The sequence below is a fragment of the Heptranchias perlo genome, chromosome 23 (assembly GCF_035084215.1).
Source record: "Heptranchias perlo isolate sHepPer1 chromosome 23, sHepPer1.hap1, whole genome shotgun sequence".
Lineage (NCBI taxonomy): Eukaryota > Metazoa > Chordata > Chondrichthyes > Hexanchiformes > Hexanchidae > Heptranchias > Heptranchias perlo.
Genome location: NC_090347.1, coordinates 23,576,773 through 23,591,203, shown reverse-complemented (window position 1 = coordinate 23,591,203; position 14,431 = coordinate 23,576,773). Strand labels below are relative to the sequence as shown.

At 39.5% G+C, this 14,431-nt stretch overlaps 1 protein-coding gene across 4 annotated transcripts in view; it reads left to right on the top strand.

Annotated features, from left to right (window-relative positions):
- Window positions 1-14,431, top strand: part of ntn1a (netrin 1a) — a 157,514-nt gene that overhangs the window by 100,345 nt on the left and 42,738 nt on the right. For 3 of the 4 annotated variants that reach the window (XM_068004198.1, XM_068004199.1, XM_068004197.1), the window contains exons 4-5: window positions 9,309-9,458; window positions 11,615-11,668. In XM_068004198.1, coding sequence (XP_067860299.1) covers window positions 9,309-9,458; window positions 11,615-11,668 — 204 coding nt within the window. The remainder of the gene's footprint in view (window positions 1-9,308; window positions 9,459-11,614; window positions 11,669-14,431) is intronic. The other variant, XM_068004201.1, reaches the window with a different exon arrangement.

Sequence of the window (14,431 nt, the reverse complement as noted above, 5' to 3'; positions counted from 1 at the left end):
GCACCCTGGGACATTTTACTATGTTAAAGGTGCTATATAAATGCAAGTTGTTGTTTAAGAATTGGAGTCTATATAAACGGAATCACCATCAAAGCCCTGTTGGCTTATGATGTTCACATGCTTGGCATGTGTACCTAATCATTTAGCAGAGTTAGGCCTTTGTTCTGTAGGCACATTTCAAATCTGTTGCTATATATAAGCTAAATTAGAATTAAAGCAACAGCATTCACCCACCCAGAGCCCACATCCCTGCAGTCTTCCACTTTCAGTCTGAATTTCTACTCTGCACAAAAGAGTAACCCCCGCTCTCCTGTAGCCATCTTTCTTCCCCCAACCCCACCCCCCTGCTAGATTGGTACAGTTCAGCATCTCATCAGTGTAATCACTTGCATATTGCATGCACCAGGACTTTTCCAGCTGTCATATCATGTCAAAGCCAAAGATAAAATGAAAACCAGCAGATTCAGTCAGAATAGATTAAGATTAGGTTAACAAAAAAAAGCACCATATTGAAAAATTCACTTAGTAATGTCAGGCTCAATAATGGAGCAATACACAATATTGTTTTAATTATACATGGAGATATTAGTCTTTGAAGGATTTTCTGATTATACTATAAAACAATGCTAGTTGTTTTATAAAGGCATACTGTAGGTTGGGTCCCAAGATTAAACCCAATGTGTATACAATTTTCAATTAAATAAAACCAGCTGTTGGAATAATTACCATTGCTTCATGATGTGTTATGACCATTATAACAATCTGATAAATACTATTCCAATCAGATACCACGATCATTTTCTAGTGAAAGTCCAAGGAACTATGTTGTTTTTAATGATACAAATCACCAGCAGTGTCCACTGATAACAGAGAAACGCTTCAGGCAAAACCATAAGAGACATGAGCATTACTCAGAGCTCGACATCTTTCTTACTCTGTGTCCCGAAAAAACAGATTCCATCTTTTTTTAATACTCACTTTTATGGTCCCTGTTAAAAAAATTAACAAGCTGTTTGCATCATTGGAAAAGCTTCAGACTGTTGATGTGGTGGAGGATTTTTTCCTAATGATTTCTTTCATGTTCTGTAAATCTTGGTTTTAATTATAATAATTGAGCAAGGCTGTTGCCAAGATTAGGCATATTGTTTTGTTTATAAAGGTATGTTTCTTTCATGAAAAACTATGCAGTGTATAAATAACCAAGAGAGGTTAATGTAATTGCTGCTGACTTCAGCTAGTTACCTTTGTGTGAAACACTTTTGGGACAAGTTGACGGAGCATTTGTCTGAACCATGCATCATCTGAAGGTTAAGACACAAGGGATTCTAAAGAACGCTGTTGCAGTAATATAGCATAGGAGGAAGGCTTTGAACCCTTTGACCGCTTAAAGGCTTCTTCAGCTTTCAAAGTGTGCACCTCCCTTCTTTCAATAACATCTGCAAAACAAATTCTCTGCAAATGTTTTATACTGAGTGTTAGAAAGATAAATTAAAGAAATGTACCAAAGCAGTGACTATTTTCCAGTTTATATTATTCTTGGAGTAATAGCAAAAATAATGGGCCATATTTTGCTGGAGCGAGACATCTCGTGGTGTGCCCTGTTAGTTAAACTTACAATTGCACATTTAGGTTTTAAAATTTTTTGCCCACAAAGTTGCTGGAAGTGCAAGCTGATAATGGTGCAGCGAGGGCAATGGGGAATCTGGGACCTTGGTGAACAATGGGTACAACAGTGTATCTCCTTAACCAGTGAGATTAAGGATTGAGAGATAAAGAGAGGAAGGACTGAGAAGGAGGGTGAATTAAAGTGCATGAATTCAATGTCAAATCAGATACAGAAAGAGAAATGAAGAGAAGGAAAGAAAGATTGGATTAAGAGGGAGAGAAAAAAAGACAAAAAGGAAAAGTAAGAAAAAAAAATTAAATTTAAAATTTGTCATTTTTAAAATCTCCATAACAATTTACAACCTGAAGGAATGAGACTCCATATTTATAATTGTTTATTTTCTGGGCAAGAGAAGTTGATTGGCAGTCAATAACAATTAACACATAGTTAAAAGGGTACTTATGCTGATAATAACTAGACTTAACTTTCTGTGGTGAATTTAATGGGCAATTAATGTGCAAATCCAGCAAATTCATGAAAATCATGCGGAGGTTAAGCACGAGATGCCGTTTCCGCAAAGCTAAAGGCGGAGTGGAGCTAATAGGCCAGCAACTTGTGGTGATTCGCAATTCATGGGCAATCTCTTCGTCGCCACAAGTTGTTGGACGATTTACACACTAATGACAGCGTGCGCCATTGAGACGCCATTATATTTTCTGCAAAATCTGGCCCATTATATGTTCTATTTCTAATTTTTGTGCAAAAATGTCATAATTCTCAAACCATTTAAAACAAAAGGACATTTTTCTACTTTTTGCTTTCTTACGTTTCATATTTGTGCCTCCTGTCACCATACTTTCTTCTTCTTCTCGCACAGTCCGTGTTACATGCTTGCCTATCACTATTTGCTCCGTAATCAGGCAAAAGGAGATCAATTTCTGTTTGTCTCTGCACTGTATCGGTTCAGGTTGATTTTCTGCATAACATAATTTAAGACCTTAGGAAGCCTTAGAAAAAGGGTTATGCCCTGTTTCTGCACATTTACAAAAATGGTGCAAAAGAAACATTAATAGATTTGTGGTCACCCAAACTGTGGAAGCTCCTTCACTCACCTTCAAAACGACCGCAAATCTCATTGCACTGCCAGAAGTGAGATAGCATGAGACCTGAGGCAAATCCATAGCAATGTATAAAGCTGTGTTTACTTTCAAAGAGTAAACAATTCAACATCTCCATTAAAATAGCAAACAGAGCAATGTTATATGAATGCATTAAACATTGGTCACTATTATCAACAGACTTTTATAGTCTCAGGTATTCTGATCCACTGTATTTATTGCAACTGTACTCCAACTAGGCTAGAAATAAGAGGTTGTTAGATATCCATTTCATGATCTGTATCACCTGCAAAGTGCAACAGGAAATATTTACAAACATACAAAAATGCCGGACAGAAAAAGACCAGTTGATCCATTGAGTCTGATCCATTCCATTGAGTTGCAACTAGGCAACATGACTCTCAATGTTCCTCATCTACCAAAGGCCATGTAATCTCCTGGGAGATTACCAGATTTAAATAAAACACCTTAGGCCAATTCAGGGAATAAAGAATTTTGGGAAATTCCTCTTTGACTCCCGAAGACGATCAAAATAAGTTCCAGAGGTAACAATGACCACGAGGTACATTAACTGACATCCCACCTACCTTTTGTACTCAACAATATCAGTCGCCAGGAACTTGTCCAGCTCCCTTTTGAACATTTGCAGCAACTCTGCACCCATTTCACAAGCTGGCAATTTATTCCAAAGGTAAAATACACTCTGGGAAAAGAAAAACCTCTTGACATCTAACCTAGTTCTATGCTTACATAACTTATAGACATGTCCCCTCATTCTTCCTAACTTATCTAATTCAAATAATCTGTTCACATATACACAGTCCAGTCCCTTCATCATTTTAATCACTTCAATCAAGTCTCCTTGGAGTCTATGCTTTTCTAGGGTAAAAAGACCCAGCTTCCTGAGCCTATCGTGATAACTAAAGGTCTTTAAATTATATATGAATCTGGTGGCCCTCCTCTGAACCTTTTTCAGGGCCTCTATATCTCCCTGATCCTTCCCAAGGAAACCAAACACAAATTATAAGCTTTGACCAGGAAATGGCAACGCAGCTACCAGAAACCAGTCCACATGTGTAATACCACAACTGAAATAGTCTTTCATATATTTTCGATGAGATAAAGTTACCTTTGACCCCATTCTATGTTTTGACTCCTTGGTTGCTGTTGTTATTCTACATTGAGTTAACATACTTTTCACATTGTCTGAGGAAATGGCTTTTTGGTTGTCAGTTTTTGTTTTGTCTTTTAAAAACTCACAGGCAAAAATGCCAACGGGATCTATCCACCAAACATCATTTTTGACTTCCAAAGGCTTTGTGAACTAGATAGGTTCTCACCCCACAGGGTCTTCCAGGAATAAGCTAACATCAATCTGATTGAATGTATTGGAAGACGACCAATGGGGAAACTACTGATTCTGCTTAATAATCTGCCAAGGAATCTTGTTCATTTCTCACTTTTGCAAAATATCTGGGAGACTCAGATAAGCTGTTAAAATTCAATTACATAAAAATCTGTACTTTGAAAGATCATGGAAACATAATATGCAAAATAAATAAGATCTGGTGCTTGTTTTCATATATAGAGCATGAAGTAGTCCTTTCAATGCAGTGTAAATGCAATTCAAGCTTAAGTAAGTTACAAGAACATCTATATCAATAGCAGGGATGTTGTATTGTACAGAGAAATGTAACAAAGTGGGGCAGGCTTTGTAGTGCTAGATTGGAACTTCAGTGTGCTATGCCAAGGAATGCAACTCCCTATATGGAGAGTTATCATGATATTGGAGGTGCTAAGAGGGGGCCTTATACTTCTCCACAATTTGAGGGAGAAAATCAGTTCTTAATCTTGGAATATACTCTTCTTTCAGGTTGTATTCGTACAGATGGGATGGGAAATGGGGCGTAAATCTGGTATTAAAGATCTCTGCCCACTTCAGCACCCATCAAACTTTCTACCGCCATTTCTAGCAGATGGTGGAAGCACCTTTCCTAAAGTGGTTGGGTGTAATTAACGAAAGTGGTAGTGATGTAGTGATACCATATATCCCATTTTCTGTCATTACTGCTTCCCTTGCACTCAGCTGTAATCATTCCCATATAGAATGGAAAAGCAGGATTGCTAGGCACTGGGGAAAAGGAAGAAGTAAATTTAGAGGGCCAGACACATATATTTTAAAGGTTTGCAGAATCTTTATTTCTGCACCAATTCTGAATTGTTTTTGTTGCTCCACCCATTAATTTATCATCTGCCTTTCTGCCATTTGCTATGGGGCTGCCTCCCCCTCCATCTTCCCCATGGGGCACAATATGGGTTTCTCATTGGAGATTCCCCGCTACCTTGGCTTTCTACAAGACGAGGAGGAATGGAGGGAGGCCAGACCGCTGAGGCTGCACTAAAAACACATGACACCTACCAGCCAGTACCCAACATCTGTGGATACAGGCAGAGCTGCTCCTATCTGTATTTGCCTGAGGAGTGGCAGCAGCCTGAAGAGGAGGCTGCAAGGCACATTCATGCCACACTGATTCATAACTTCTCTTGACTACCATAGTTGGACACCCCGGAAACTGTCATGTCTACATCGTCTCCCCTTCCCACTTCATCATCTACAGAACCTTCTCTGTACACACCAACTCATACTGTTCTCATTCATATCAGCTCATCAAAACCACTTCCAAACATTACCAAGAACAATGTATACACACACATTAATGCAACGATAATTTTAATCAAAACCCATTGAGTGTGAGTGTGTACATGTGCGCATGCGCATAGTGCTTCTTACAACTGTGCTATCCTTGGTCCCAACTCTTAAACTTAACCTAGTGTTCCTTCTAGGTAAGTGACAGGAAGGTGTGAGGTGGCTGTCTGTTGTTTGGGGATATGAGTCTCCTGGGACTGAGGTGGCCCTTGTCTTTCGACAGCTATGGCTGAATCTGTTTGCTGCTCCTGAGCAAACTGGCCCACCTCCTACCTGCCACCTGTGCAGGCAGCAGAGGGAGCTGGTGGGAGGGCATGCATGTGGTGCTATCATGCAAGATAGCATCATCATATGAGCACAATCCTGCCATGCCAGTCGTTGATCTGTGATAAAGTAGTTTTAATGGTGTCCATGAAGACCTATGTGATACTTGACAGTATCCCGGTCCAATCACTAGCAGACTGGAAGAGGTAGCCCACTGCAAGACCTATAAGGCTGCAGTTTCAACCATTCAAGGAAGAAGTGCATACCATCCTTAAGGTCTCTGTCACGGGTCAACCCCTGCAGATGTCTTTGGAGATGCTATCGCTCCAGAATGGGCGGCAGTGTTGCTATGCCATTCATCAGGGCATCAAAGATGCAAGTAGTGTATTCCTTCAATTTACCTGCAACCTGCTGCACAGTTTCGGACACTGTCCTGAATGTCTGTATATATGTTTAATTCTTTTGCAAGCATCCTTCCTTTAAATGCAGGGCTCATGAGATATAGGTCCTCAAATTCTTAAGTGGAGGGGCAACATAACCTACCCCTCCTGTCAGCAAAGCTTTCCTCCTCATGTTCTACACCCAGCTGCTCCTGCTCACTCTGTGTATCACCCAGCCCTCTCCCTCTGGCTCAATCTCATCTCCCCCCAGGTAGATATCTCTGGACTGGTGTTTGGAAGGGAGAGAGTGATTGATGTCTCACATTCTGAAGTTCCGGCAGGGCCGGATGTATTGGGTTTTTGCTCATCTGCCTCAGAAACATCTAGAGGCAGAAAAGAAGAGAATGGTTTTCCTCAGAAATGGAGCTCACACAGTAGAAGGAGTGACATGAGAGTTTCATGATATGGCTATAAAGGTCCTATAACGCCCTGCAAGTAATACAGGGTGCTATAGGAAGAGAAACAGAATGCCATGATGAATTCTTTGTTGGCACATGCCCTCCTACTTTGTCATCTCTGACATCCTCCCTCCCCAGGATCTGCATGGTTTCCTCCTCATAGGGGTGAGAAGTCACAGTTTTGGGTATCCACCACCTGGTGTCAATCTCTCCCAGCTATTATAGGCTGTCCTTTGCTTGAAAGAATAAATGCAAAGAGTGAGGATGACTGTTCATTCCTATGATACAGAAAAACTCAGGTATCAGCATGCAGATCAAAATAGGTATTCTCATACGTGCATGAAGAAAGAATTACATTCCATGAAAGGCATTTGTGGGGAGTATGCGTGCAAGAATGTGAATGATGGAACATTTCCAGGCGAGGTATAAAAGGACACCTCATTATCTCATGGTCATTGATGGTAAGCTAGTCAAGCAATTTAATGTAGTGGGAGGAGATGATGCAAACATGCCTAGTACAGTGGATTTTTGGAAGGTGTGGCTGACTCCTGTTACCTTGCCTGACTTGGTACAGTCAATAAATATTTCACGGCATTGAGTGAATGGCCATGCAACAGATTGTTGAATTGATACTGTTACTGGACACCTCCATCCACTTATCTGCTGTCACTCTCCTTGGGGCCCCTCCTTTGTCAGTTCCAAAAAAGTTTCTCCACAATGTGACCTCCTGAAGCACCTCTTCAATGTTCACAAAACGGGGGCTCTGTGCCCTGCAGCATTCCTTTCAGACATTTTTACATGAAGACATTTCTCGGCTTTGTGCAAAACTAAGTTTTGCTTGAGCTGCAAGGCCTGTTATTTTCCACCTCCAAAAGAGCAAGCTCACAATCAGAGATGTTTATAACTCCTGGAGCTCACCACAATATTCAAATTAAGCAAAAACAGGGCAGGATCAGGATGGGTGGAAGTCCCACCCCACCACATATCTGATGGCAATTGCAAGGCAAATGAAAATTTAGACTCTAGTCACTGAAGGTCCCTCTTCCACAGTCCTTAGTGATCAGCTTTATTAGCATTCGCAGGTGCTTTGGAACAGATCTCTTGCCTACCCTTTGATGCTTGGTATATTGCGTGGGACAGTGAAGAAGGAGGGGAAACATATATACTAGGTTAACTTTTTAATTATGATGTCGAGAAAATCTTTTCATTTGCCTTGAATCAGTGACATGTAACAGAGTAGCAACAGTCTGAACCACTGCACGGTGCAGTCACATTTGCACTACAGATCAACTCAGCTTTCAAACTACAAGTCAAAAATTACAGCAGTACAAAATTCTGATTCGCTAAACATCCAGAAACGACTGGAGGAAGAATAACACCATTGACTTGACTGCCCTGGGCTTCCTTTCCCACAATTCTTTTGTTACGTTGCTTCCCCCATTTATCATTTTTATTACAAGGTTGTAATTAAATAACAATTTATCATTTCAACTGTTCCCATTAAGTAACTTTAAACATAGGTTAATGTCAAATGCTCCCATTCATGAGCATTATTTTAAATGCAAAATAATTTGAATGGAAAGCCCATGGCAGCTCGTCTACATTTTAATTGTATTGTATATTGCTAATAATTGTAGGTTTACAGTGCAAAGACCATTACAGTTACTTTACCATGAAACACTTTTATTTTATGTCCCACACCTAAGAACGCAGTTTATTGCAGCAAACATTTTTGTGATGTAGAATTCGATATCTGAAAGTGCATTGCCATCTCGTAGAATGAATGAATGAACGAATAGCAAAAAATGCATTTCTAGATGTCAGAGACTTTTGAGTGTATATATATGTAAGTTATATGGCAAATACTGTTTAGAAATTAAGAGGAAAAATCCACTTGAAGAATACAGAGCTATCAGTCTGGACATTTTGCTGGCCAATATTATGGTACAAACAGTGAGTTCATATCAAATTCCTCTGTCCACTGTTCAACAGAGGCATTTACCTGTTTAAAATAAATAGGTTAATGCTTCCATTAAAATAATAGACAGCGGAATTTGATATGTGTTAAATGATAGTCCTACAATATTGTATCACATCATTTCCAAACTATAGTCACATTCCTGTTCTTTATAAGTTTATTTGAATTGATAATAAAATGAAAGTATATTTAATTAATAATAAATGAAAAGGCACCAGTATAGTCTAAGTTTTACAACACTGCCATGAGATACAAAGGACAACATTTAAATTCTAACATCAATTTGTGGGAGAGTATTGGGTTTTATAACTCTGATAGCGAATTACAGCATTGCTGTTGATTCTATAGTGACCTAGTGTGCCATATTTTCATTATGTATCTAATCTTGATCACTTACTTACTAAGGATTATTTAAATCTGATTGTAGTGACTGACTTTCTTGTCCACTGACCGGATCATTTTTGAACTTGCAATGAATGAGATTGGCGAGTAAATTACTGTATAAATGACACTTTGTAGCTTTAATTACTTTGTGTTTGTCCCAGTGATGGCTTTAGAAACCTTTTCGCTGCTTAAATATTTCACAGAATATCAAATAATGTTCTCTGAGGGAAGAGTTCAGGCAGGTGGCATGATTTAAAAACCAAGGTTACACGCAGCAACTGTAGAGGCTGCATCACTATCTCTGTGAATCTCTGTTCTTTATTCTCTCCGTTTTGTATCCTTATTTACTCTGAAGCTCTATTGTTGTTGGTATATGTTGCCTTTCCTTACCCATTGTTGTATGTTCCTCACAGCATGCGATTGCCATCCGGTGGGTGCAGCTGGCAAAACCTGTAACCAAACAACAGGTCAATGTCCCTGTAAAGATGGCGTGACCGGCATCACGTGCAACAGATGCGCGAAAGGTTATCAGCAAAGCCGATCTCCCATTGCCCCTTGCATAAGTACGTGGACTAATCTTTTTGTCCCTCTAAGTAGAAGTAGTTTTGTAGCATGGTCTGAATTGTCATTTGGTTAAGTCTGACATTGAGCTTGAAATTATCAGATCCAAATAAGCAGTCTTCATTTTCCTAAAGAATCCAGAGAAAGCTAGTCTTCCTTAGAAGCAACAATAATAGATTAAGCAAAGCCTTTAGTGGCCAATGTCTAAAGTGCCTCATAAATACTATGATTGTATACCTATCTGAACTAGTTCAAACAGCTTCTAAACATTCTAGGATACAACAATAATTCAGATGCAGTGCTAGGCTCTCCCTGCATTGCCCTGACAATGCACTTTTCCCCTAACCTCAAAAAGGTGCATCATAACACAATTACTTGAAATGATGGCGCTCTCAGAGCTCTTCCTGCTGAATTAACCACAAATTTTAGGAAAATTTTCTGTAAGACCAAATCCTGGACTGGAACTGCCGAAACTAATGTCATTAAAGTAAAGAATACCTTTACTCTTCACCCCCTCCTCACTTACCGCCTTGGCACATCCTACTGGCAGGAAGGCAGAACAGTCCAGGCTATAAACGTTGCCATAACCACCTTCAGTGCCATTGTGTGATCGGTTGACAGGAGACAGAGCACCTAATTTCATCTGGCACTGCATCAGGCAAACCAGCTACGAATTGAGGAAGCTCCCCATTCTGAACCCTGCCATGATTGCTCAGTAGGTGAATGCACTTCATGGTGTGTAACACTGAGCCATATTCATTGGGAAAGTCACCAGGAATGTATTAGCTTTGGTGGGGGTAAGCTCAATACAGTTGGCCTCAACATCACTGGGATGGTCTCCTGATTACTCCTCCTGGAAAGGTGCAGGTGTGAACGAGGACAGAATTAGGCTAAGCTTTATGACCCCAATTGAATAGCCAGCTGAAAGCCACTGTCCAGGCTCACACACAAAACTAGTCATTTGACTGAGGTTCTGCAGGGCCACATCTGTCCCATGGAACTATACCCAACATAAGTCACTACCTTCAAAGAGAAAATGGATAAGGAAAATAATTGGAATGGTGAAAAATCTCCCCCATATGGGGCAAGTTAACTTGAGTGAAGGATCATTGGGACTTAAAACCTCAAATGCTCAAAAGTCTGAACTACCATGCTGCCTCCAGACTAACTCCCTTTGTGACCTTTGAGAGAGGAGATCTTCATTCCCTTTCCCTGCAGTGGATTTACCCAGGTTTTATAGAGCTGAAAGCACAATCCTTTACCATTTTGACCTCGTGCCCCTTCATCAAGATCGAGCATTTCAAATTGAAAATGTTTTAAATTGTTTTGACCTAAATTTTTTAAAATAAATTTTAGCTAGCCTGAATTGTTTTAGATCCTAAACCCTGCCAGAAATTCATTTAGTCCATATCCATTTTACCCAGCTTCAGAATATGATTGGATATAAATCAATTGAAATGCACTTCTGCCCAATATGTGTATAGTTAAAATAATTATGATTGATTTAAATTAGCTTAAAAGCACAAGTGCATACAGGGTCAGACAGTGGCAACCATAATGTGACACCTGTTTCTATAAGACTTGATTCTTCACTCTCACCTTTTAAACAGCCTTGCTTTATTTTTTTGGGTGAATGACATCATGCGACTGACTTATATTTCTGTCTTTGTTCTGATGTGCTGTGTGCCTCTGACAGAGTCAGAATCTGATCTTTTAATGACTTTAGATATTTTATGTGGCCCTCTCTCTGGTACTTTATGCTGTCTACTTGCCTTCAAGTGTACAAACGCTCAGCTAAAACAAAAAAGAATCTCGGAGTTCAATCTCCTCTTTTGAGATGAAAGTGTTCCTTCATGCATGGCCAACCTCAATGCTGACTTTCTGCCAGAAAGGTGTAGGATTGAAAGAATCAAGTCTTGCTGGAGACATTATCCCAATTTGTTGCTATTCAATAGAAACTCCTTACAATGAAGGAGGCATAATACGAACAATTATTGTAAATAAACATTTCGGATTAACAACCCACATGCGTTCTTTGAAGTTGTGAACAAGCTCATTTGCAAAACAAGCTCTTTTTATAAAGACATTGATATGTTTTGTTCGCTTGTGGATGATATATTAATCTTTCATTGCTTTTGCTTGCCCTTCTTTCCCACAGAGATTCCAGTGGTCCCACCTACCACTGCCGCTAGCAGCACAGAGGAATCTGCCGGTAAGGCCATACATATTATCTTACTCTCAGTCTTCCCAGCTGGACAAACTCTCTTGGTTTTGATACCTCCTCTCTCTAAAAAATAAGCTAACGAACCACAGGTGCCGACTTGGCTATTTTTTCCCCCCTGGCTAACTGCTGACAATTTATGCTTGGGTTTTGTGCTGGTTCTTTTTTAAGTCTTGCTGTGCTTCACAATAGTTTATTACAGCTGGCTATGAATAAAAGAGCAAGTATCTGAAACTGTGCAAGGTCGCTAGGAATAAAAATGTATACCTCTACTGTTTCCAGCTTAATTTTAACAGAAGTCCTAAATGAGGACATGAATTTGGAACTGAGGAAATCAAAATTTAGTAGCTAAAGTGTTGGGGTAGATTTTCGTCATCACCACCTGGGGCTTAGAGGGTTAAATTATAAGGACAGGTTGCATTTGTTATCTTCTACATTCAAGGTGTATGTTCCCTTGAGTGTAGAAGATTGAGGGGTGATCTGATCGAGGTCTTAAAAGGATTTGATAGGGTAGATATGGAGAAACTATTTCCTCTGGTAAGGGAATCAAGAACAAGGGGACATAATCTTAAAATTTGAGCTAGGCCATTTCGGAGTGAAATCAGAAAGCATTTTTTCACACAAACACTAGTAGAAATCTGAAATTCCCTCCCCCAAAAGATTGAGGATGCTAGGATAATTAGAGCTTTCAAGACAGATAGATAGATTTGTGTTAGATGAGAGGTTCAAAGGATATGGAGCAAAGGCAGGTAAATGTAGTTGAGGTGCAGATCATGATCTAATTGAATGGGGGAGCAGGCTCACGGGGCTGAATGGCCTTCTCTTGTTCCTAATGTTCCTATGTTGAGCATTGCAAGGCAGAGTACAGAAAGGAGAATTGAGTGGGGAGCAACAAATTCTAGTTACAGGGTCTGCCTTTCGTTAATTTAAATGGAAGAAAAATTAGACAAGCTCTATTACCAACATGCAATGCTCCTTGCTCAATTTTCCTTCTGAGTTCAGCAGTGGTAAAGGTGAAAATCTACCTCATTATTTAAAAAAAATTCTTAACTGAAGGTGTGAAGAAAGTATTGTAGCTGCCTCTAAAACATAAATTATGTTATGATATAATCCATCTTACAGCTGGATAGCAGAAACTATTAATGTGGGAGGTGTCAGCACTTCTTGTTCTATGAATAAGATAAAACAATATCTTTTTCATAGATTTCATGTTCCACTACACTACTCCTTAACATCTTGGGCAATGAATGTCCTTGTAAAGTGCAACAAGTTCCATCCTCCTCAGTAGATTTGTGAAATTTGCTAAATAATATGAGAGAATAACATATCCCAGTAGCATAAGGTCAGGACCTTAGTTGCACAAGCCTACAGTTACAGCTTTCAATCGCAGCTGAGGCTGGAGGTCCAATCTATTTAGTGATGTGCCAGATGCCTTTTTTTTTCATTTTCACACTGAGCAAGGTTTTCTATCATGGAACAAAAATTGACACCCTGTGGGGAATACTACCAAAAGAAGAAAAATAGACACATATATCTCAGCCAATGGACGTTGCTTCCCTAGTTATGCAAAAGAAAGCGCAGGGATTGGAAGCCAGCAGGAGGATGGCACACAGTGCAAGGAAGAGGATGCAGAAGAGGGAAATGGTGCTGGAGAACAAAGCTGCAAAGCGGGGCAAGTCAATCTATTAGTGAGTGTCCTGAGTGGGACTCCCTCTGCACAACACTGTGTCACTGGCTCTCTCTCTCACTCACTCTCAATCTCCGTCCCTCCCTCATTTGCTGCTTTCTTTCTAGGCACTTCCCACTCTCAGTAACATTTTACATGTACCAGCAATGTCTCCTTAACTGGCACGTGTGCTTTGTGCAATTGCTTTACTTTCGCTGCTAGAAAAAACAATAAAGAAAATTTGTACATGAAAAATGTATGTAAATAAACTGTCTAAACCAAATCCAGTCAGCTGATCTTAATGCCATTAATTACCTCTCATCACTGTTCAGTTCATCTGCTAAAACACCAGAGTGTAGAAATTGCTCTGTGCGATATTGGAATGAACACTTAGTGTGTTCATATTACTTTGTTCACTACCTTAACAGAGGCATTACCCCATTTTTTAAAATAGCAAAGTAATTCATACAAACTTGTTAAGGGTTCATGTAAGAATAATATCTAATAATTTCTAGACATATTATAATAACAGGAACTAGTGATTTTATTAATTAGCCTCCATTGCAGGAGACTGACAGAACATAAAGATCTTATGGAACATTTATATTAATTACATTACACAAATTTATTGGACAATTCTAACTTTCTGCAAGTTAGGCAGGGGTTAACCTGGATGACGATTTAATTTCATAACTTTCATTCAAGCACAGACTGCTATAAATGGAAATTACCTCTTACACCATATAAAACACTGCTGTATTTATTATGTAATTACTAGATGAATTCATACTTTATGAAACTGCTAATCTCAGTAGAAACACTGAGTGATTCTCACGGTCCCGTCTCATAATATCCAGAGGCTAATACAAGTCTCGGCAGACTTTGCAACCAGATACTGAACACTAGAAACAGACATTGACTACTCAAAGAACCATTTAGAAGAAAGTCGTATTATTAACATTTGTGGGGATAATGGTACTTCTTCTCTCCCCCTCCACCCTTCTCTATACATCACCACTTACACTCAATGTGATCCTTGTTCCAAGTTAGTCATGGGATCACTCTGGGATGGGGCAGGACTTTTATCC